This window comes from Vanellus vanellus (assembly GCF_965231255.1).
Source record: "Vanellus vanellus genome assembly, chromosome: 2".
Lineage (NCBI taxonomy): Eukaryota > Metazoa > Chordata > Aves > Charadriiformes > Charadriidae > Vanellus > Vanellus vanellus.
The window spans coordinates 389,529-412,112 of NC_138906.1; the positions used below are offsets into that span (position 1 = coordinate 389,529).

The following is a 22,584-nucleotide window of genomic DNA, read 5'->3' on the forward strand; positions in this document are numbered from 1 at the left end:
GACGCAGGCAGCTCCTGCGTGCGCAGACGGGAAGGCCGGGAGGATCTCTCCCTTCTCCGGGCCCACCTTTGAACACCATCAGCCATGAAACTTCACCCAGCCCAGACTGCACCGGTCACCTGCGTATGCAGAGACCCTTCCACAAAGCGACCTCGTCTGGGTTTGGAGACGGTAGACGAGATGCCAAATACAGCACTGCCCTGTGTGTTTTTTCCAACAGTTAATGAAAAGAAGGCTATTAATAGAAAAAGTAAGGATTCCTTAACATTTGAATTTGACTGGCTTTGGCTTCTAGCATTAACTCTCTGCCAGCCCCCAGAGTCTTAGTATCTGTGATCTTCTCCCTATGTAGACAGGTACGTGAATACTCTTATGTTGTAATCGTCACCTCTCAGCCTTCTTTTTGATTTATTCAATGGATAATCTCTTTCTTTCAGTGTTTCACTATCTGGTATTTTTTCCAGCCTTTGACTAATTTTTGTGGCTTTATTTTTTTTTAATCTTCTCAGTTTCTCTGTGCCCTTTTGAAGTGCGGACACCGGAGTCTGACAAGACTCCAGCAGCGTTTCTCCTGCTGCCCCGTAGGAAGGCAAGAATCCGCCCGAACTTCCACACTCGCGCAGGGACAGCACCAGCCCTCCCGCCAGTGCCGTCTTCGCTCCTTTTTCCGCACAGCATCAGCGTTTGCCCAGACTGACATCGGGTTTGTGTGAACAGTCCCCGATTCCCACGCTCCTTGGGGTCTTCTGCATTTCCTCAGCCTCACTGCTCTGCACATGGACAAACGCACCATAGGGGCCGTGAGTAAACCCAGACGAAAGATGAAGCGCAGCACTTTGCAGGCGCTCACTCCTGAGCCCTCAGGCAGCAGCTCAGGCTCTGCCACGAAGCTCGCTAAGCAGCGCTGGCGCCAGAAGCTGAGTCCCGGTCTCACCGAGAGCTCTCATCTCGCACATCACACTGCTGAAAGTTGTGTCGTCTCTGCTCCCAGGGTTAACAAAGAGAAAAAATAACCCTAGAGCACAATTTGTTCCGTCTTGCGATAAAAAAGGATGAGAAGCAGCATAACAAACGCAGCACCTAATCCTGCAGCACTTTCCCCAGCCCCTTCCCAAACCCACCGGCTGCTACTCCTCACCGTGCCGTCCTTCCAAGCAGGGACACAACAGAACCAGTCTGAAGGAATAAGCTGAACACATTTGGTGACACACAGTGCCAGAGCGCTCCAGAAGCCAGGATCAGCGGTGCACGCAGCACACCCGCTGTCGCTTTCTCCAGGTTTGCTCTGCAAACCGCCGAGTTGGTTTAGCAGATCTCCTCTTCCAGGTCTGCTGCAGTACTCACCATCCCCAACTGCTCCGAGCCCTGCCTTCCACTGCTCCTCCATCACTCGCGAGGAGGAAGAAGAAGGGGAGACTTACAAGCAACCTGCCCGGCAGGGTGACCCCCGGCTCCCCAGGAACAGCAAAGCCACGCAGGGGCTGCGGGATGCGGAGGGCGTCCCTGCCCGTGCTGGGAGGGATGGTTTGAGAGGAGAAGCAGGAGAGAGCAACGTCTCTACGTGCTCCTGCATAAGAAAAGCAGCACGGTGACTACGATCCTCAGCCCCACAACAGCAGATTACTGGAAGGTCACAGACTCACGTAGGGGAAGGAGGATCACCAGCTCCAGCTCAGAGGATGAAGCCGATGACAGGCGCAGCCCTGTTCCCTGCCCTCAGCCCGTCTCACTGTGCCGCAATGAACCAAGCTGGATTTTTGCCTTCAGGCAGCGCTGCTGCGCTATTATTTCCAAACCTTCTTCCATGCGCCTGTTCCACCTGCACACACTAACAGCACAGCTCTCTTCGTTTCCAGAAGCCCCTCTGTCCTGCCCAGCGACTCCGCTCTGCGCAGACCCTCCCTCACACTGAACACAGACCCCCAGCTGCGCTCCAGAAGACAGGCAGAGAAAGGGGACAGGGGTCCCGCTACAGGGCAGGGTCCCAGTTCATTTAAGCAGACGGCAAACTCCTAGGATGTGGTGTAGGTTCCCTCTTCCACCTACAGCATCCCTGCCACGCAGGCTCCTCTCCAAGTCGAAGCAGAAACGCCCTCCCACACGCTGCTCCCGTGAGAACTGATACCCCATTTGGCCATTCCGTTGCTGTTCCCCTCTCTCCAACACCCAAAGGTTCTGCTGTTCTCCCCCCTCTCCTCCACCACAGGCGATCAAAACCCTCTCTGCAGCCTCACAAGTTGTCTGCAGGCTCATGCAGATGGCTCCGCTGCACAGGGCCACCACGGGGATGCAACCGTCCCCTGCAGCCTCCCTGCTCTCTGCAACAAGGGGTACCCAGAGGGCAGCCCCCGCGAGAGGCGGGAGAAGAGGGCTGCCCAGCCCTGCACCGCGGGCCCTCGTGCATATCCATGTGCACTCACCTAGGAGCCACACACAGAGAAATCTTTCCACACACAGCACATCCTACTCCTCGGACCCGGAGTGCGTGCGTAAAGCAACGGCACTGCACACAAACGTGTGCCTAACTCCCTCGGCCTCGTGGCAGCACGCGCTTCTAGCCGCGGGCCAGCAGTGTAGGCAGTGTAACCCCCTCTCCGGGGCAGCGCTGCTGCCCTGTCTCGCCCGGACACCCTCCACCGGCTGCAGTTACCATCCTGGAAGACTCTCTCCACGTTCAGTCCGTAGGTGGCACAGGTCTCGTAGTACGTGCAGCGCTTCAAATCATTGGAAAGCTTCCGTGCCCGAGAATCGTCAATGACCCGGGGGTTCGTGGCGCTGATGGCATCTGGAAACCAAAGGCAGAGGGGGTTAAAAAGCAAGCGCCCGTGTCCCATCTGTCCTCAGGGCACACTCCCGACCTCCCGACCTCCCTTCACACACTGAGATACCCACCTTCATAGCACACCCCCGGTCCTAGAAATGTCTTAGCTTACAGTCCCATGTTGGCAGAAAAATGGTTTTGTTAAATGAACCTTTTTAAATGAACCTTACTGAACTCTCCTAACCGTCCAGCCCCCGGCGTTTCTGAAGACAGAGGGCTGAAACTAGTGGGAGGTGCGGCTGGCAAGGCAAAGCAGCCTGGACGTTAGGAACGGGACACACCACCACAGTGTCACACAACCACATCGTGAACAGTGCAGCTGTTGAAGACAACGGGACACTCCGTGACAGCAGACAGAGCGCTGGGGGCAAAGGTGTGAACAGTCTGACCCTGGGTCCGACCACAGCCTCATCCGCATGAGGGTGCACAGTGTTACATGCGTTAGAAATGACTAACGTTGCCGTCTGTCAACTGGCCATGGCTGCTGGAACGAGCGAGCGCTCTCATCTGCAAGTCCACTTCAGCTGCAGAGTAAAATGGATTTGCCAGTCTCGATCATTTTAGGTCTCACGGCCATACCCTACAGATTGAAGAACCAAAAGGGAGAAATCATCCTCAGTTAATTGGGAAAGACGGATCTGCCAGGACGCACTCACAGTCGAGGCCTTGGTGGACGACACTGAAAAATAGGCCCGATTTGTATCCCAGATGGCTCCTAAGTGCCTGCATGTTTTGGAAAAGCTACCTTCCCAAGGGGAACCCAATTCATTGAAGACACGCCAGGGACAAGAGGGGCTGTAAATGAACCCTCTCAGGAGGAGTCGAAGGAGTTCTGGGACTCGCACGGTGAAGAAGTCCCCCTCGAGCTCCCCAGTGGGTTACTCTGTGCGCCTGCACCACCGCTGCCACCTCCCCTGGCTCTATGTCTGGGACAACGATCACCGACCCCTCTGCCACATCCCTATTCCCCACTCCTGAGCCTCCGCAGCACATGCCTGCATCCCCAGCCCAGTCCTCAACCAAGATCACAGACTCATAGAATGGTTTGGGTTGGAAGGGACTTTCAAAGATCATCCAGTCCCCCCCCTGCCCTGGGCAGGGACCCCTCCCCCCAGCCCAGGGTGCTCCCAGCCCCGTCCAACCCGGCCTTGAACACCCCCAGGGATGGGGCAGCCACAGCTTCTCGGGGCACCCTGCGCCAGGGGCTCACCGCCCCCACAGGCAACAATTTCTTCCCAATATCTCAACTCAATCTCCCCTCTCTCAGTGTCAAACCGCTCCTCCTCGTCCCATAGCTCCCCTCCCTGATCCAGAGTCCCCCCCCAGCTCTCCTGGAGCCCCTTTAGGCACTGGAAGGGGCTCTCGGGTCTCCGCGGAGCCTTCTCTTCTCCAGGCTGAACCCCCCCACCTCTCCCAGCCTGTCCTCCCAGCAGAGGGGCTCCACATCACTCAGTCCTAACATTAATTCCACAATCTTTAAATATCTAAAGGTTAACAACTTTGTTCTATGCCTTATCTGGGGTCCAGAGCAGAGCCCCCTGTGACTCCCCTCCCACTGTCACCGCCTGTCTTCCCAGTACATTTCCCCTTTGCCAGAACGGGTAGCACTGCCCAGAACTGGGTCGTGCCAAGACCTTCTTCCCTCGCACCCTCTGTCCCCCGCTCTCTGCTGTCCCCTGACACCCAGACAGCGTCTGCCGCTGCAGGCTCCCTCTGCCTGGGCTTTGCCACCTCCAGGCTGGAAAGGACACTCATTTCGGAAGAGCGGAGCTCAGACGCCTGTGGCGATGCCCTCCCCGCCTCCTGGGCTCCCGCAGCAAGGCTTCTGGAGGCCAGGCTGCATCCCAGGCTGTGCCAGGCTGGAATCCCGCCCGAGGCGCCCTCTCTCCCAGCAGCCCCTCTCTACGGGCAGCCCCTCGCCCAGGCACGCCGGGGAGCCCAGCCGGGGTCCGGGCATGGCGCCTCCTGCCTCCGCTGGCAGCCTCGGCTGCGGTGTGTGACAGCCCCCTTACAGCCCCCGTCCCAGCCCCAGCCGGCTCCGGGCCACAGCCCCACGGGGCAGAGGGGGGCGAGGGCGGTTCTGGGCTGCTGCTGCTCTTCCCCACACCCGTGTGCGCTGGCAGCGCCTCGGGGGAGACGGAGCTCCACGGCTCAGGCCTCTTCTCAGAGTGCTGAAAGCAAGTTGCCACCCCCCAAAACGCTGCCTGCTGCGGCTCGTCCCAGAGGACGAAGGGCCGTGCGCGGGCAGAGACCCCCAGGCCCAGGCGCTGCCTCCTGCCCAGCGAGGGAGGTGGGCGCCGCCGGGGGGCTCGGGCACTTCGAAGAGGAAAGCGGCTGCGCGAAGCAAGGCGGCTCTCTGCTGGAAAGCTGAAGTGGCCTGCGAAGGAATTCCTCAGCTCCTCCCGCACCCCGCAGCCTCACTCGGTCCCGCATACAGCTTACAGACCGGGCTCCCCCGACACACGCGCAGCGCCAGCACCCTGCGCTCTCTTGCCAGCATGGCCGTGTCACCAGAGCTCCTGACCGGGGCAGGGAGGACGCGGTGAGGAAACCTGAACGCCCCGCTCTCACCCTGTGTGCCCACCAGCACCATCGGCACCTCCGCTGTGTTCCGGTAGCTGCAGAGCCGCAGGTAGTAGTTGTAGACTGTCTGGAAGCTGATCTCGTCCTCCAGGCTGAAGACAAACACCACAGCATCGACCCAGGCGGCAAACTGAGGGAGACAGACCAGTCGTTACAGCCCAGACAAGCGTCCCGGAGCCCCGTGCCCAGTGCCACCAGCAAGGGCAGCCGCATGGCCGGCATGGCGCGCTGCGGCCGGGCTCCGCTGACCACACAGCCCCGGCCCTGCGGCACAACTCCCCGGCACTGCGGGGAGGCCCAGGGTCATCGGTCACCATAGCCAAAGCCCCTCCTCAGGCCTCGCGGTCCTCGTGTCCTCCCACGACTGGGCGCCCAGGAGGCAGCCAGGCAGGTCCTCCCCTGGAGCCCTCCCGTCCTCCCAGGGCAGCACGGGGTGGGACGGGGGCGCGGGAGGTAGGGGTCTCCTACCTGGAGTTCGGGGGGACCCCCTTCATCTCGAATCAGCAGCAAGTAACTCTGACCATCCACCACGATCTCCTTCTTAAATCGGCCACCTTGGGAAGAGAGCACAGCAGTGGGTCAGGCGAGGGGGGAGCGTGCAGGGGAAGCCCCTAACGAAGGCCACGGGAGGCTGCAGGGCTCCGCGGCAGCGGCAGGCGAGGTGCAGAGACGTCGGTCACCTTTAGAGCCGGGGAGAGCAGTGCAGACCCAGACCACCCCCCAGGCACCCCGGAAACCAGACCTTACCCTCGGGAGACTCCTCCTGCACATAGGTGCCGGTCAGGTAGCGGTGCACGAGGGCCGACTTGCCGCTGGACAGGTTCCCCACGATGCCCTGAAACAGAGGGGCGCATCACCCACCGCCCGCGTGCCCGGCACGCCTCCCCCGGCACGAGGCCGCCCCTGAGGGGTGACCCCACCAGGAACCAACTGGGCACATGCCGATGGCGGGCAGAGATGGTCGTGGGAGGGCACAGGGGACTGCTGCTCCCAGGGGATGCTTGCCCTCCCAAGCCACAGTCAACCGCGAAGCAAAAAACCCTCTTCTCCCAGCCCACACCCGATTTTGGGGCGCTGGAGCTCTTGACAGCACCTGCCGGACAGGGAACAAGAGCAGAGGCCGGCCACGCGATCGGTACAGCTGTGGCTTCCGACACCAGCAGCAGTGCGCAGCAGCAGCTCCTCGCTGCGGCAGCGATGCCGCGGTAGCAGCACGCAGGTTCCCCGGTGCAGCCGGCTGTGCTGCCTACGCAGAAAGACTCCCAGCACCAACTGTTAACTGAGCTGGAAGATAGACATACCTGGCACCAATTTTTAAATGAGTTAAAAAGTAAAGATACCTAACACTAATTTTTAACTGGGTTGACACACACCGGGCTGGGGGGTCTGTTACTCTGCATCGCCCTACAAAACGAACGCAGCTGTCCCAGGACGGGTCAGCCAGACAACCCAGGTCTCCCTCATGTCAGCATGCCCCCAGTGATTTCCCGTGCCCGAGGGCTAGTGAGTGTGCTCGCCCGCTGGTGGGAGAGCAGTGGTGGGGCAAAGGGGCCTCTGCTGCCATCCTTGCCAAACATATAGTTCCGACTGGTCAGCGCATACCCTACAGCTGCTCCCCACAGCCACAGGGACGGTGCAGCTCATGGAGGGGGCTCTCGCCTCGCTGAGCATCCCGCCTCCTGCTCCTCCAGCCTCAGCTGCAGCGTCGCTCTGACGGAGCTGCAGCAGAAACGCCGGGGCGATGCAGCGGCGCGCTTCGCCCGTGTTCTTTTGCCTCCTCCCGACGCCCCAGGCCGGCGGAGAGGCACTCTCAGCCAGAAGAGCCGTTCCAAACTCGCTCCTTGCACAGCCCCGAGCACCTCAAACCCCGCTTGGTGAAGAAGGTGGGCAAGCTCCTACCAGCTGTTCACCGTGTGAAGCCCAGGACGCCGACCCGGGGCCACAGCTCACCGCATCTGGGCAAAGCGAGCTCCCAGTCTGCTTCCACACCGCTTCCCAAAAAGCACCTCACCTACCTTCAGCTTTGGATGGTCTGACCTTACCGTGGATCTTCCCGTACACAACCAACTCCTCCTTTTGGGCACCCTACGCCTCCTCCCTCGTCTAAACCACGCTCCCAGTGCTCCCACGAAGAGGTCCTTGGGCCGGGTGTCCAACACACTGACACGGCCACTCGGAGCGCCCGCCCGCACTGTCTGGGGGTTCTCCACTACCGAAGGTTCACTCTGCCCTACCGAACACATGACTGAAATGGACTTATTGTTGTTGCCCAGCGTACCATCCACTCAAACGTTTTTGTAGGCATTCTCCTTCTCTGTGCCCAAGATTAGCCAGCATGGAATGTGGGGACCTGCTGTTCCACTGGTATTTCACGTCTGGGACATCTACCAGACAGAAGCCACCAGAGATGGCCCCGTGCAGACCTCCCAACGCGGCTGCTGTGCTTCTGGAAAATCCAACATCCCCTGCATGTCCGCAGCTGCTTCACAGCAAACACACAGTGACACTAAAGCGTGCGGCAGCGCTCCACTGGCCATGTGCCCTTCCTAAACCCACCACTGGACTGGACCACAGGATTCACCAGGTACGTGTGGAGCACCCGCATTTGCTGGAAATACCAGAGTCTCCGCAGAGTTGCTGCACAGACCTGGTGGGTGTATTCCTGTATTTCTAAGGAAGAAACTTAGCACTGAAAAGCTAATAGCGCTCATGAAAACAGCACATACCCTTACAAGAAACAAAATCAAACTCCCCAAGTCCCACCACGTGTCTCCGAGTGTCGCCTGGGTATGGGAAACCGGCACAAGGCATGGCGGAGTCAGAGCTCTCCACTCGTCTGCTGTCACGGGAGAACCCTCATTGTGGGCTTGAGAGATCCCATCTCCTGGAAACGAGGCACGGCACTGCCGGCAGAGCCCGCGCAGCTGCGTGAGGACCAGCTCCTTTGCGAGCTCCGTGCCCTCACCCTGTCCATGGCACACCTGAGCCCCTCTGTGCACCAGGAACAGAACGCTGTGCGCTCAGCCCAGGGCACGCATCACCCCGAGAGACCCGACTCCTGCGCGTGGGGGCTGGGGGTGGCTGTGCCCACTCCCGCACTCCCTGGGACGGGGAAGGGGTCGCCCAGCCCCAGGCATCCCCGGTGCAGCCCTCTCTGAACAGGGCATGAAGAACAGGCCGTCTGGCCCGGCACTCGTTTGCAGTGCTGCTTTCAAAGCCACTCAGCTGCTGGAGCAGGTCTGCGGTATGGCCACACACAGCCCCGCCAGCGCCGAAAGGAGCGGGGGGCGAGGGGAGAGGAGTGGCTGGGAACACCAGAGCTGCCTCTGCCCCCACAGGGAGGTGGATGGCCGACCTCTTCCAGACAAAGGGATGAGCTCGGGTAGTGAGTCACCACCAGGCAGGTTCTCCAGCTTTCAGCCCGGTTCTGGAAAGCTCCGGCTGCCCCGGGTCCTGCCCCGGGCCACCCGCACGCTCCTGGCGAGAGGTGAAGCTGCGCCAGCCCCGCAGTGGCGGGCGCTCAGCCAGTGGCAGAACGTGCTACGGGGACACAGGAGACCGCCTGGTTTGCCCGCACCCCTCGTGCCCGCGCCGCAGGGAGCCAGCCAGCGGCAGAACCAGGGTGCCAGGAGTGGAAGTGCAGATAGACACGCTCCCACGGGCATGCCCGGGCCCAATGCGTCGCTGCCAGCGCCGTCACCCCCAACGGTAATTACAGCTCATGCACCATGCACTTGGACAGATGGGAACACGTACCAGACCGCGAACCTCGCAGCCATCGCACGCGTGCCTCTGGAGCCAAGTGCCCTGCGGAGACGTGGGGGCTGCAGGAACGCCGTTGCCCCTGCTGCGAACGACGGCAGCACCCCTTCCTCCGGCAGAGCCCTCCCTGCCGCTGCCCCACTCCGACGGTGGCGTGAGCCGTCGGAGATACAGAGGTGGAGACCGAGAAGGACAGTGGGTACGGGGACCGCCGGGCAGAGCGGGCAGCTCAGGGCTCAGCTCTGTGTCCAGCCTGGCCGCAGCCCCGGCCCTTCCCGGGGAAACCTCTGCAAAACGAGCGGCTCCCCGAGGCCGGCCGGCAGCCGGGACACCATGCAACATCAGACATTAAACACTCCAACAATATTTATCTCTCTCGAACTTGGATGGAGGCTGCATTTACATGATGTTTGGCTATAACCAAAACCCTGACCCACGTCTTGCTGAAATACGCTTCTGCTTTGTCTTACCCTGGTCTGGCATTATAAACAAGCTCAAACACCGCTGACAGTCGTGAGGAACACAACCCCCAGAGGCAGCAAACCCAAGTGAAACGTGGTGTGCAGGCACCATGGAAACCCCCGTACTGAGACACGTTGGGAGAAGGAGGGGACGCAGCCGTGCCCCTGCGCTGGCCAGGGGATCACAGAATCACAGAATGGTTCAGGTTGGAAGGGACCTTGAAGATCATGGAGTTCCAGCCCCCTGCCACAGGCTGACACTGCCCAGTATGGGGTCAGGGGACGAGTCCCCGCCAACGGGCATCCTTGGTGCCGGGCCCTCGGGGTAAGCAGGAACCACCGCTGCCTCTCAGCCACAGCCTCCCCTCAGCCTGCAGCGGACGGAGGGAGCTGCAGGATAAAATTGAGGTGGGAAAAACTGCTGAATGTAACTTCAACACATCAAGCTAATAGAAAACTTTAAGAGAAAGTACACTACCACTTGTGGTGCTAATGGGAAGATGAGGGTGGTGAGGCAGTGGGACAGGTTGCCCAGAGAGGCTGTTGAGGCCCCATCCCTGGAGGTGTTCACGGCCAGGCTGGACGTGGCCTTGGGCAACCTGGGCTGGTGGGAGGTGTCCCTGCCTATGGCAGGGGGGTTGGAACTCGATGATCTTCAAGGTCCTTTCCAACCTAAACCATTCTATGAACAGGGAAGAAAGTGGCAAGATCCTCACCTCCTGCAGGAGGAGAGGTGAAGGAAACAGTTCATTCCCGCAGGAGGAGGAGGGATGCGGGCTGTGGTCAGTGCTTTATGTGCCACAAAACAGAAGCTCCCAACGATTCCGTGTTTTTCCATACTCATGGAATGATGAACTCTGGTTCACAGGCTCAGCGTAGGTCTCCCTTGGGGACAAGGACTGGCAGATCAGAGGCAGAGCAGGCGCTTCGTGCGAGCCTCTCTCATCACGAACCATGTGCTCTGCCATTTATCAAAAGACCCTGCGTGTGCCCTGCACTAGGATGTCTTCTGCTTTCAGACTCATTTTTCACGGGGGCACGTGGTGCACTCGGTGAAGCATCCCACAGACAGGACCGAGGACTGGGTCGCGCTGCTGCAGGAGCTGCTTCTGCGGCAGAGACGGTGGCTGAGCCCCGTGCGAACACCCAGAGCACCGCCTGCATCCAGCGCGCCTCTGCGGACAGGGCCGGTGAGGCCGAGGCAGGAGCCGAGGGGAGAGTTGCTTGAAAACTGAAAGGCAGCAAAGCCCAGGGACGTTTCTTGCCAACTGTCACCCATTTATTTAGTGATTCCCATAGGTACTCCAGGTGGGGACCCCTTCTGTACCACCGTAACCTGGCGGTCACTCGGGATGCTCGCTCAAAGACCGATCTGTCTGTAGAGACCCGGGGAGGAGAGCTGGGTCCTGCGACGGCCGCGACGGCCGCAGCGCTGGGGAGGGCGGGAGGGAGCCGAGGAGAGAGGCACTGCAGTGCTGGCGCACCCACGGGGCAGCCGTGGCCATGGCAGTGCCGTGCGGAACAGACCCCTTAGACACCCGCAGCTGCAGAAAGAAGAAATCCCGATGATCGCCCCACTGCCCACAGGTCCGCCCGCCCGAGCAGAGGGTCCCCAGCGCGGCCGGCTGCTGCAGCCTCACCCCGGGGACACGACGGAAAGGGCTCCAGCCAGCAATGCCGGGACAGACCAGGACTCTGAAACGCCTCTGGGCTTTTGGGAAGAGCTGCATCGGCTGGATGAAACCCTGGAGCACCAGAGATCCCCGGAGGTCATGGAAAACATGGGAAAAGGATTGTGCTAATTGAGGAAGAACTAAAAGCTTTAGGTTTGTTTAGCTTGCAGCACTGTTTTGCAGCCTGCAGAATGTTAAAACGTCAGAAGGCGACACACAGAATAGCTGCCAGAGTATTTTTGAACAGACTCATATTTTACAAGCCAAACTAACATGAATATTCAAGGTTTGTTTTAATTTTTACTGAACTGCAGATAAGAAAAATCACGGCAGCACGATACTGGTATGTTTTGCAAAAAGGCTTCTTGTTTCTTGGATTAAGACAGAAAAAAAATTAATCTTGAAAGGGCTGAAGGGAGATGTGCCAACAGTCTGCAAAGGGAGTTAAGGGCTGCCACGGAGAGTACAAGCAGAGCAGAGCACTGGAACGGATTGCTGAGGTGCCCCAGAACAGACAGACAGACACTCGCAGGTCCTGCAGCGTCCGGCCACCCCGATGTCCCCTCTGGCGCTACCCCAGCACTGGCCGCAGGGCTGCCGAGGGCACCTCGCCGTAAGCACCCCAACCAGCCCACGAGCTCCTCGCCACCAGCAGGGAGGTCCCACTTTCTCCCTCAGCCCAGGCATGGCTTCTGCCCCTCCTGCTCGCCAGCAAGCTTGGCTCCACCAGAATACCCTCTACGTCCTGAAGAAGAATAACCCCCTGCACCAGTACAGGTTGGGGGCTGACCTCATGGAGAGCAGCTCTGTGGAAAGGGACCTGGGAGTCCTGGGGGACAACAGGATGGCCACGAGCCAGCAATGTGCCCTGGTGGCCAAGAAGGGCAATGGCACCCTGGGGGGCATCCAGAAGAGTGTGGCCAGCAGGGCGAGGGAGGTCATCCTCCCCCTCTGCTCTGCCCTGGGGAGGCCACATCTGGAGCACTGTGTCCAGTTCGGGACTCCCCAGTTCAAGAAGGACAGGGAACTGCTGGAGAGGGTCCAGCAAAGGGCTACGGAGATGATGAGGGGACTGGAGCATCTCTCTGATGAGGAAAGGCTGAGGGACGTGGGGCTGTTCAGTCTGGAGAAGAGAAGGCTGAGGGGGGATCTTATCAACACTCATAATTCCTTAAAGGGAGGGTGCCGGGGGTGGGAACAGTCTTTTTCCAGTGGTGCCCAGTGACAGGACAAGAGGGAACGGGCACAAACGTGACCATGGGCAGTTCCATCTCACCCTGAGGAGGGACTTCTCTCCTGTGCGGGCGGCAGAGCACTGGCACAGCTGCCCAGAGAGGGGGGAGTCTCCCCCTCTGGAGCCACTCCAAACCCGCCTGGAGGTGTCCTGTGCCACTGCTGGAGGTGCCCCTGCTCTGGCGGGGGGTGGCACTGGGGGAGCTCCAGAGGGCCCTTCCAACCCCCACCGGTCTGGGGTTCTGTCCTCCTGCACTGCTGACCTGTGCTGGCCCACAGCTGTCCCTGGCGAGCCGGCACACGGCCATCAGTGATGGCAGGCCGTGGGAAACGTCCCCGCTCTTGGAGGCGCTGCACCCTGAGACCAGACCCCCTCCCTCCCGACCCTGTCCCACACGCACGGGCTGTGTCGGGGTGAGAGGGGGACAGAGGCAGCCCCCTGCCACAGACCGTATCCCACAGGTGGGTGATGAAGCCTGGTAACGGCGTGCCCTGGGAAACCCACCCCACGCTGACAAACCAGAGGAGCTTCATCCCCTCTGCTTGGCAGAACAAAGCCCCAGAGGTGAGGGTTCCACCCCACCAGCATCCCCCCGCAGCAGGGACACCGCGGGCAGTGGTGTCTGGGAGGTGGCCAGCAGAGGCCAGGGAAGCACTGGCACAGAGCTGAAGTCAGCCAGGCTCAAACGCCTCCCACGCGGTATCTCCCATGCTTGGACAGCTGCTCTGAAGGTGACAACTGTGGGACCTGCCGCTCGGGATCTGCCCCTGCTTCTGCCATGCCAGGAGGTCCAGCCCGCGCAGCGGTACCCAGGCAGGAACCAGAGCTCGGCTGGGGCCAGCAGGAAGGGTGAGGTGCTCAGATATTCCCTTTCGACCTTCACATCCAAGAGCTCTCCCAGACCAACACCCTCTCTTACCCGCCTGAGCCACCGAGAAGCCCTTGCCTTCCCCCAGCATGGCGGCAGCCCCGGCTCCTCTCTCCCCTCTGTGAGGCTGAAGCCCCTTTGCATTTCCACTGGGCCACATTAAAACATGGGGGTTTCCCAGGGACTTGGAGGAGCACCAGATATCCCGGGGTACCCGAGTCACAAGTACTCACCACCTTCAGCTCAGGCACCGAGCGACTCAGGGTCCATTCCTGGCTGTTCACAAACGAATCTGCAGAACAGAGGAGAAATCGTCAGGTCATCGCGGTCTCCCTCAAGACACTAACAAGGATCCTGCCACGCTCTCCCCGCTCCCCCCAGGCAGGAGATTTACAGCTCTTCCCTCCCACCTCATCTGGCGACACGAAGGTGCAGGGGGTGCCGCCGCTGCCCGTGCCCGGCAGGCTCTGCAGGACGGGAGGAGCGGCGGAGCCGAGGGCAGGAAGGCAGCGGAGCCCAGGCACCGCGGGCTGGGGACCCCCGCCTGCCCGGCGGGCGCACAAAACCCCCGACAGCACCCCCTTCCCTGTGGCACGCGGGACGAGGGAAGCACCGGAGATGAGACGCCTTTTCGGGGGGCACACGGTGTAGAGGACCCCGGGACCGAGGGCCCATCACGGCGGAAGCAGCGCCCTGAGCGCTGCGCTCAGGCTGCACCACCCACGTGTCGCACGCAGTGCGGACAAAGCGCTGAAGGCACGCTGTAATCTATGCTCATGATTGAAAGTGAACACAATTAATTATGTCTGCGTTATGGAATTGGCAGAACATTGTAATCGGCTTAAGAAGGTTGTAACAATCAGCCCCGGCTTCGAGCGGCACAGGAAACACCCTCTCTGCTGCCACAGAAATCACAAACGCTGCGTTCACAGCCAAATAATCTCCAGGAGCGGGTGAAACAACAGACTTCCCAAATAAACCCAGACTCACCGGAGGAGGAGCCAGAGCCTGGAGAACACCGTGAATGTCAGAAGCAGCCACTCCTAACAAACCCGGAGTCCTTCACCTGCTTCGGACGAGGAGGGACATCCTCCCCCCAGAGGCACATGGGTACGGGCCGGGCGGCCGAAACAAAGGAGCAGCGCTTGCCCTGTGTTAATAGCGTCAAACTAATAAAGGAGTTTTGGAGGCCGGAAACCTGGGGCAGCACTGCTTCTGCAAGAACCTGCAAGAAACTTGCCGAATTGGCTGCCGCAGACTATTGCAGAAATGGAAATCTCCGACGGGTTCGAAAAGGGAAGAGGCGAATCCACAAGACCCAACTGCGGGCGGCAATTAAACACGACGGCACGGGCGCTACTGCTGCTCCCGTCGGCCGTGGCCGCAGAGGGACAGCAGCCGAAGGGGAGGACGGCTCTGGAGCTGCCCCGCGCCGCCCCGGCAGCTCCTCCCCGCCTGCCACCGCCGCAGCCCCGGCCCCACCACCACACTCCGGTGCCAGCCCCAGCTCTCGCCGTCGGCACCGGCACTGCCCAAACCGGCCGGGCAAGCTGCAGGTCTGTGCCGAGTAGGTGTTTCATCAGGGCTGTGCCAAGCGCCGCAGGCTGAAACCAAGGCTCTGCAGGAGATGCCGCCAGACCCAGGCAGGATGGGAGGGCACCGCCAGGCTCCCCGGCCCCGCCAGAGGCCCGTCAATGACTATCTGCACCCCGGTTACCTTCCGGCCCTCCCAACTTCCCAACTCCCACGGGAAGGTTGGACAGACAGCGCTGCCACCCTCTCTCGATCTGCAGGCTAACGCCACCTCACCCAGCGGGCGATGCACAGCCCAGAGCTCCGTGGGGAGGATGCTCCGGCTGCCGCAGGGCTCGCAGAGCGCCTGCCCTTCGTGCCCGCACGGCCGCACACTGGTCCACCACCGCACGAGGGGAAAAAGGCGATGTGCCACTGGGCCTTCATCATTGCACTTGGGCAGCCACAGCACATCTTTCCATCGTGTCAGAGAAAGGTAAGAATACGGTGCTCACACCGAGCGTTTACCATTCACATACTGATTTAGTAACACTTCTTTTCCAGAAGCTACAAATAACACACAGGTCTGATGCAGTAACACAAGGTTATTTATAACAATCGTGAACGTTCTTAAGAAGAATCGTTTCTTCATGGTCTCTGTCTTTCACCTATCCTTCCTTTTTTCAGGCAGAGGTAAAATCTTTATTAAAACAACTAATGAGTTAGGAGGAAACTGGTAAGTTCTTGAGCCCTTTCAGAAAGGTAACAGCACAGCTGCATTTACAACAACTGCATTACCCGGTCTAAAACAAGCCGCCACCTCCACCTGTAACTTCTGCTCCGCTTCGTCCCTTTGTCCATTAACTGCGATGGCAAAAGCACCGTCGCACTGTCTCCCTCGCTGGCGTTGCCCCCAGACCAGACCAGGCAGCGCGCCTGCACTGTCACTCCTCCCACCTTGGTCTGGAACTACCGAAAACCGGCAAAACCCGAGTGGGTTTCTCGAGGGGATCTGAACAGAGCCCACGACAAACGCACTTGCTGAGAAAAGCGAGGCAGAGGGAGGCCTGGAGAGGGTAGGCTGTTCTCTTCTCGGTTTGCATTCGCGGATGCTCAGGATAGAGAAACCATCCAGATTTTTGCCGGCCGCCTCCTTTGTAACTACACCGACAGATCTTTGCTTTTTAACCAAGGTTCAGGAGTCCGTTAGCAACAGTTTGATTTCTGACTTGCCGTGAAGGCCTCTGACTAAATCTGAACACAAATAAATAGCTGTGACGCAATGCCAATTTAGCTACATTCAGCCGTAGAAGACATTAAATTATTAACTATCATTAGCACACTTAGCCCAAAACACCAACGCACAACCTGCGCACCTCTGCTTGTCCGTCAGCACCTGACACGTGCCATGGTGGAACTGTAGCCCAGGACACCGGCTGGCCCTGGTGACCGACCCGGCACATCCCAGCCTGCGCACGGCATCGTCAGCTGGCGGGCGACGGCGCAGCCCGGCACACCGGCTGCTCCCACCGGCTGCTCGGCAGCGCACGGGCAGCTCTCTGCATGCCGCAGCCCCGGCTCCTGCAAACCCTGCGCCCGAGTGACAGCTCCGCCGGTGCGGAGCAGCGGGATGGCAACACCGGCAGCAACGCTCTCGCTGTCACCGCTCACGCCTGTCCCGTGCGCCCGACGTACACTGACTCACCCGCACCGGACCTCTCCACACTGCGCGGTGCCCCAGCCCGCAGCAGCCGTCACCCCACAGCTCGCAATGCTGCAGCCCGGCTTCAACGCTGCGCCGCGGCCATCCCTGTCCTGTCCAGCTCACTGTCCCCAGACCGCGGCTGCTCTTCGGTGGCAGGCGGGACGGGGCTGTCCCTCCTCGGGGCAGGGAGCAGGGCTCGCCCGAGCGCGGGACGGGGCGCTGCCGGGCACTGGGGGGAGGGCACTCGCTGCAGCTCGCACCGCTACTGCCGGGAAATCCACTCACGACCGCAGCGGGGCACCACCAGCATCAGGGTGTCCTCCTGCCCCCGCTGAGGGGCCGCTTCCCCTCCCCAGGGGCGGTGGGGCTGCTCGGCCCCAGCAGCAGCTTCTGGGAGAGGCAGGAGGGTGCCCGGCATCGTTACCCGAGAAGGGCCATCTGGATTCGGACAGAGGGCTGCCCAGCCCCACACGCTGTCTCCAGCACCAGCTGGCACGTGGGAACCCAGGGAGAACAGGAACACAGTAAGAGCACACGATACTGACCCCACGTGTATTTGCGGCTGCTGACTTCTTCAGCTCAGGGATCTCCTGTGGTTTGCCAACTTAGTAAACCTCAAAAAACTCTCCTTTGACTAACTGCTCCATCTCCTTTTAAAACCATATAAAATTTCACTTCCACACCGTTCTTTAGCGAGGAGTTTCAGGAGTGTAAATACCCTTTCCTTGAAAACCCACCTTCTTCTGTTCTAGGCCTGACTGCGCTGGACGCCCCCGGAGACGCTGAGCTAGCGCCCCTCACCAGCCCGACCAGCACCGTCTTCCACTGCAACCCCTCCTTTCCATGCCACGGAGTCCCAGCTGCCGGATCGCTCCTCCTGCAGAAGCTGTTGTGCATCTTCCACCCTCTCTGCTGTCCTCCTCCAGCACCTCCAGTTTAGCGGAAGAGGACATGTCCACAGCACACATCGCTACGTAAAGCCTCTCTCCTGCGACTGGAGGAAGGTGGACAGTTGCAGTGGAAGGTCCCACGTGGGTCCTGACCCTGCCCAGCCCGCCCAGGACCTTCACTCCAGGACAGCGGTTGTAATGATAAGGTGCTCTACCTACAGCGTTTTGGGGTCGAGATACCCGCGGTGTGAGCACCCACAGAGGTACGGATGGACCCACTCATTCCGATACTCAGGAGGGTAAAAGCAAGAGCGTACAGACTACGTGACCAAAGGAAGAGACTAAGGTGGAAGTGACCTGGAACTGAAGACAGCCACAGGATTCCTTCACAGTTGCTTCAAAAAGTTACCGAGACAGAGACAGTTCCCTCTGTGCCCCCTCCCGAGCCAGGGTCCCAGGTGGCAGATCAGAAGGCCCTCGCGTCCACCCGCCATCCCAGGCCGTACCCGCACACACGAACCCTTCCGCTAACGACCTCCTACATGGACAAAAGCACCTCTCCTTCAGGAGGACATCCCACCCTGACTTTGAACTGCCTGCAGGGAGCACCACTCCCCACACCGACCCACCGGCCCCTGTCCTTCCCCGTTAGCCGAGTGCGCGGAGCTGCCCGAGGTGTCTTCTGCCACACGGATGAGGGACGAAGCGAAGCGGTGCCTGGGCAAAGCAGAGAAGCGAGGCGAGGAGGCCACACGCGTCCACACCGCGGGGTAGGCACGGGGGCTCTGCCTGCCCCCTGCCGCACGCCTGGGAAGCTTCCCAGCTTCTGCAAGAGCATAGAAGGAGCGTCACGGCGTCCTGCAGCACGTCCTCCAACGCCACTTCCCAAACACCCAGCTGGCTCCACAGCGACCCAGTCCCGCGGCGAGCGGCGGCAGCTGAGGGAGGCCCTTGGACCGAGCTCCCCCGCAGGCCTGGCTGCGGGCACCGGCCGGGCTTCAGTTCTGGCTTCCGACGAGCCTCATGCAGAGTTTGGGGGCTTCTCTAACGGTGCCTCAAAGCTGAAACTCCTCAAAACCAGGAGGCGTTAGTGTCAGCTTCCCCAGGTTACTCGGTTAATGAAGTGCCATTCCCAGACGTACACTTCTAGCACTCCCTGCAGACCACGGGGGGAAGCTTGGCTTTGGTGGTCAAAAGGAGGAGAAATAAATGCCTTCAGCTCATCAACCAGCAGCCTGTGGCACACACCTCCTCCTGCCCGAAGAGCAGGCTCCAGGAGATGCGGCAGTTCCTGCAGCACCTGAAGAATTGCCATTACTAAACACGAAGCCGTGACTTACATCACTCCCGCCTACCGCCTAGAAAAGGTACTTGGGACCGTCAAGACCATCAGCTAACCCAGGAGGGGCTGAGGACCTGCAGCACAACCCACTTTCTCACATCAGGCTGGGGTCCATGGACAACTGCGTCTTTCAAATCTGTCACTGGCCCTGGGTCGTCTCTACACCCCCGCTGCCCCCCGGGCACGCTGACCACCCTTCTCTCGCCACGCAAGGGACACACACCACCCGTGCACGCCACGCTGACACCCGGGTGACCCTCGCCTGTCTTGATGTGCCCACTCCCAGCCCAAAGGTGCCTCCTCGGTCAGCTCTCGCATCACCCAAACCCCCTGTGGCCGTCAGCGCTCACACTCGCCGGGACGGCTCCTGGTTTTCAGATACCCCAGCACAGAGTTCCCCCCGCCGTTCTCCTGCACTTGCTTTCCTCCTCTCCCAGCAGCTTCTCGCAGAAGCGAGCGCAGGCACTGTGTGTGGATGACACCCACGGAGCTGTGTGAAAAGCACCTCAAGAGCAGTTTCTCAACCACCCAAAACAGCCATAGGCCAAGTACCCGCCTGCCGAAAAATGCTGACACAACCCGCTGACGTCGGCTTTGTCCATCCCAAGCGTTGATCGTCTGCTAGGAAAATGCAGCGTGCGGAGATTTCCCGCACTTCATCAGTATAAATTCTGTTAGTGTGATATACACTGTGTACCTGTGTGGCCGTCACACACCCAAATCAGCGTAAGGAAGGGCCGAGTCCACGGCTGCAGGAGGGTGACGTGGGGGCGGCAGTGTCCCCTCCAAGGACCGCGTTCCCCTGCGGGGCCGCCAGACGCTCCCCATCGGCAGCACCGTATCTAGATGCCTTTTAAACACACCCCAGGAGGGCGATCCCTTGAGCAGCCTGTTCCAGGCTTTGATAACCCTGAAGAGGCAGGAGATCCCCATCTTCTCCCGGGGAGACACAGCGGCCACGTGGAAGCAGGCAACAAGCCACCGGTGCCCGGACCTCATCTCACGCACTAGCCGAGATCCGGGCAGGCAGGTCAGCACCGTCCACGCAGTGCCAGGGCCTCGCTACGAGCTCGTCTAGCAGAGTGCCTCCAGCTGGGTCATGCCTTAACGAACCGTCATCTCTGTCACCGCGAGGGCTCATGTAGGCATTGGGGAGCAGCGATTTACTTCATCGCTGCTGGCCGAGCTGTATCGTTTGGTATTTCACATTAAACACACCCAGCCACTCTTCCTCCCTCTTCTCTTTGTTATTCAATAAAACAGGGGGGCCAGACTGCCAGCGCTGCGCCTCAGTACCTTCCCTGGGCGTGTCTGACCTCAAAAGCAGAAAAATCGGACTCGCAGCACCGCTTGCACCCCAAGAGCCTTGGCAGAGCCACACGGCGGCCTTGGCTCCGAGACACGGGACACAACCGCGCAAGAGAGGCAATCAGTCTGACCTGTCCTGCAAAAAGCGGGTTCAGGCCAACCTCGTCACTGCCCAGAAGCTTCTGCCCACGGACCCTTCCAGGCACAGGCAGCTCTGCTGCGGGAGGTGGAAGCCCACATGGAAGTGCGGGAGCCACGGCGGACAGCGTCGCTACCACAAAGAGGAGCAGACATGGGCACAAAGCAGGCATGCTGCGTGTCTGACGTCCCTCTGTGTCACCCTGCGCACCTTCAGTGACCCACAGGCCACAGCCGTGGGACGGGCAGTGTCACACGCTGCGGAGGGAAGAGCAGAGCCCTCCGTCTTGGAGGATGAACGCAACAGCCCCGTCCGCCGTTACCCACAGCTCGGAGGGGACCTGTCGGCACAGCCGCGCTGCGGCTCACACCCCCTGCTGCTGTGGAGCCGGGGGGAGCAGGGGGCTGCCCGGGCAAATCCGCCCCCTCGCCCAGGCTGCCCCCTCCGCAGCACGACGCGCAGCAGGGTCACCTACCTCGTGCCGCAGAAGCGCTGCTGCCAGACACATTTGGTCTCCACACACTGCAACTAATAATTAACCAACTCATTATCCAAGCCACCGTGGAACTAACTCGGACAGTGAAACCCCGGACACTAAACCCAGCCTTGAAACCAGGTCAGAGGCTGAGCAAACACGGCGGTGCCCACACAAACCACGTCTCAGAGTACCCATCTGCCCGCACAGGCAGATGAAAGGGCAGCCGCGCGCGACGTGCCTGGGCAGAGCCTCCTCTCCCAGGGCAGGCGCGATACAGCCTCAGCCCTGGAAGCGCTGGAGGAAGAGAGATTTCTCCAGGTCAGGGACCGACGCGGGCACAGGCAGCGCTCCCGTCAGAGGGCTTTGCCAACGCGGACACCCTGCGCGGGACGTGATCTGAGCGGAGATTATCTCACCACAGCTTTAAATACTTTGCGGCAGTGAAAGGAGAGGATCCTGCCTATCTCTGGGAAAAGAGGGCGAGATAACGAACTGCCACCCGTGCTGCCCTGCCGCACCGCACGCGGCAGCAGCCGGTGCCGTCACACCACGCACGCTGTGCAGCGCACACGCTTCACAACAGCCATGCGTCCTAAGCCTCTCAGCACCTACCGCTTTACTTTCTAGTCCACGTCTGACACACGCAGACCAAAGCACTGTGCCAAATTCTCTCTGCTCTGACAGCGGGGGAGGGTCTGCTGAAAGGGACAACGCAGCAGAGCTAGTGACGTGGAGAGACAGGTAACCCACCGCTGCCCCAACACAAGTGCTCGGTGGGGACCCACGTCGCCGGTAAAAACCTGTTCCAAATTTGGCTGACCTCGGCTCTAGCTGTTTAACCCACAGGCACCGGCAGGTTAAGATGAAAAAGGCACTGGTTTTTGAAGTTCTCTCTTCCTATGGATACCTGTGGACCACACTCTGCACCCACTGCACACATCTCCTCCGGTCTCATCCCGAGAATTAGGCCTTCTGGCCCCGTGTCCCAACAACTCCTGCTTTGATACCCTTTGGGTTTCTTGCGTCTTGCTGAAGTGCGGACACCAGACTGGATTCAGCATCCGAGGCGTAGTCTCTAAACCCATCACGACATCTCTGCTTGGCACCAACGCTCCCAGCACAGCCCAGGCAGGTACCAACAAGAGATGATACATATCATTATCTCCTCAATTCACTATGCAAACTTCTCTTTATTAATGTAAAACCACCCCTCTTCTCCCAGTAGTCTTCTCTCACACGTGCCCTACACCTTAGTCCTCTGCGTGCCCAAACACCAAACAGGAGACCAAAAGACAGTTACCTCAGATCTTAAAGCACCTTAAGAAGCCCGGCATCTTTCTGGGAGAGGGGAACGTAATTGTGAGAAACGCTTCCTGAGCTGTGGAGCCCCGATCCCACTGCCGGGGACGCTGCACCCCCCACGCGGTCCCTCCCTGCACGGGGAAATCTCCAACCCCAAACCAGCCCGGTCTGTCCAAGCCTGTGCCTCTCAGAGGGCTCCTTCAGAACGGCACCAGCCGGTACCTCCATACCGCAAAACCTTCCCCTGAACCGCTGGCCACCACTATTTGTGACCAGCCCAAGCTGGCCGGATTCTGCGCTGGCTGTTCTCTGGCTCCCAGGGCTCCTGCCCTCCCGCGGTGCGCTCACAGAAAGCCACACTCCCCCATCAGCCTTCACCCCGCTGCACAGAGACCCGCTCTCGAACTCTTTTGGGGTAACAAACTGCATTCTCCTGATCGCCTGATCGCCCCTCCCCGGGCTTGGTCCCGGCTGAACCCAGGAGCGAACATGACCCACACGGTCCG

General features: G+C 60.1%; 1 protein-coding gene across 2 annotated transcripts in view; it reads right to left on the minus strand.

The window, feature by feature from the left end:
• The window catches only part of AGAP3 (ArfGAP with GTPase domain, ankyrin repeat and PH domain 3), a gene marked incomplete at both ends in the record, with an annotated part of 153,037 nt that overhangs the window by 84,501 nt on the left and 45,952 nt on the right, over positions 1-22,584 (minus strand). For both annotated transcript variants that reach the window (XM_082479178.1, XM_082479177.1), the window contains 5 exons: positions 2,651-2,785; positions 5,393-5,534; positions 5,873-5,958; positions 6,152-6,239; positions 13,636-13,694. In XM_082479178.1, coding sequence (XP_082335304.1) covers positions 2,651-2,785; positions 5,393-5,534; positions 5,873-5,958; positions 6,152-6,239; positions 13,636-13,694 — 510 coding nt within the window. The remainder of the gene's footprint in view (positions 1-2,650; positions 2,786-5,392; positions 5,535-5,872; positions 5,959-6,151; positions 6,240-13,635; positions 13,695-22,584) is intronic.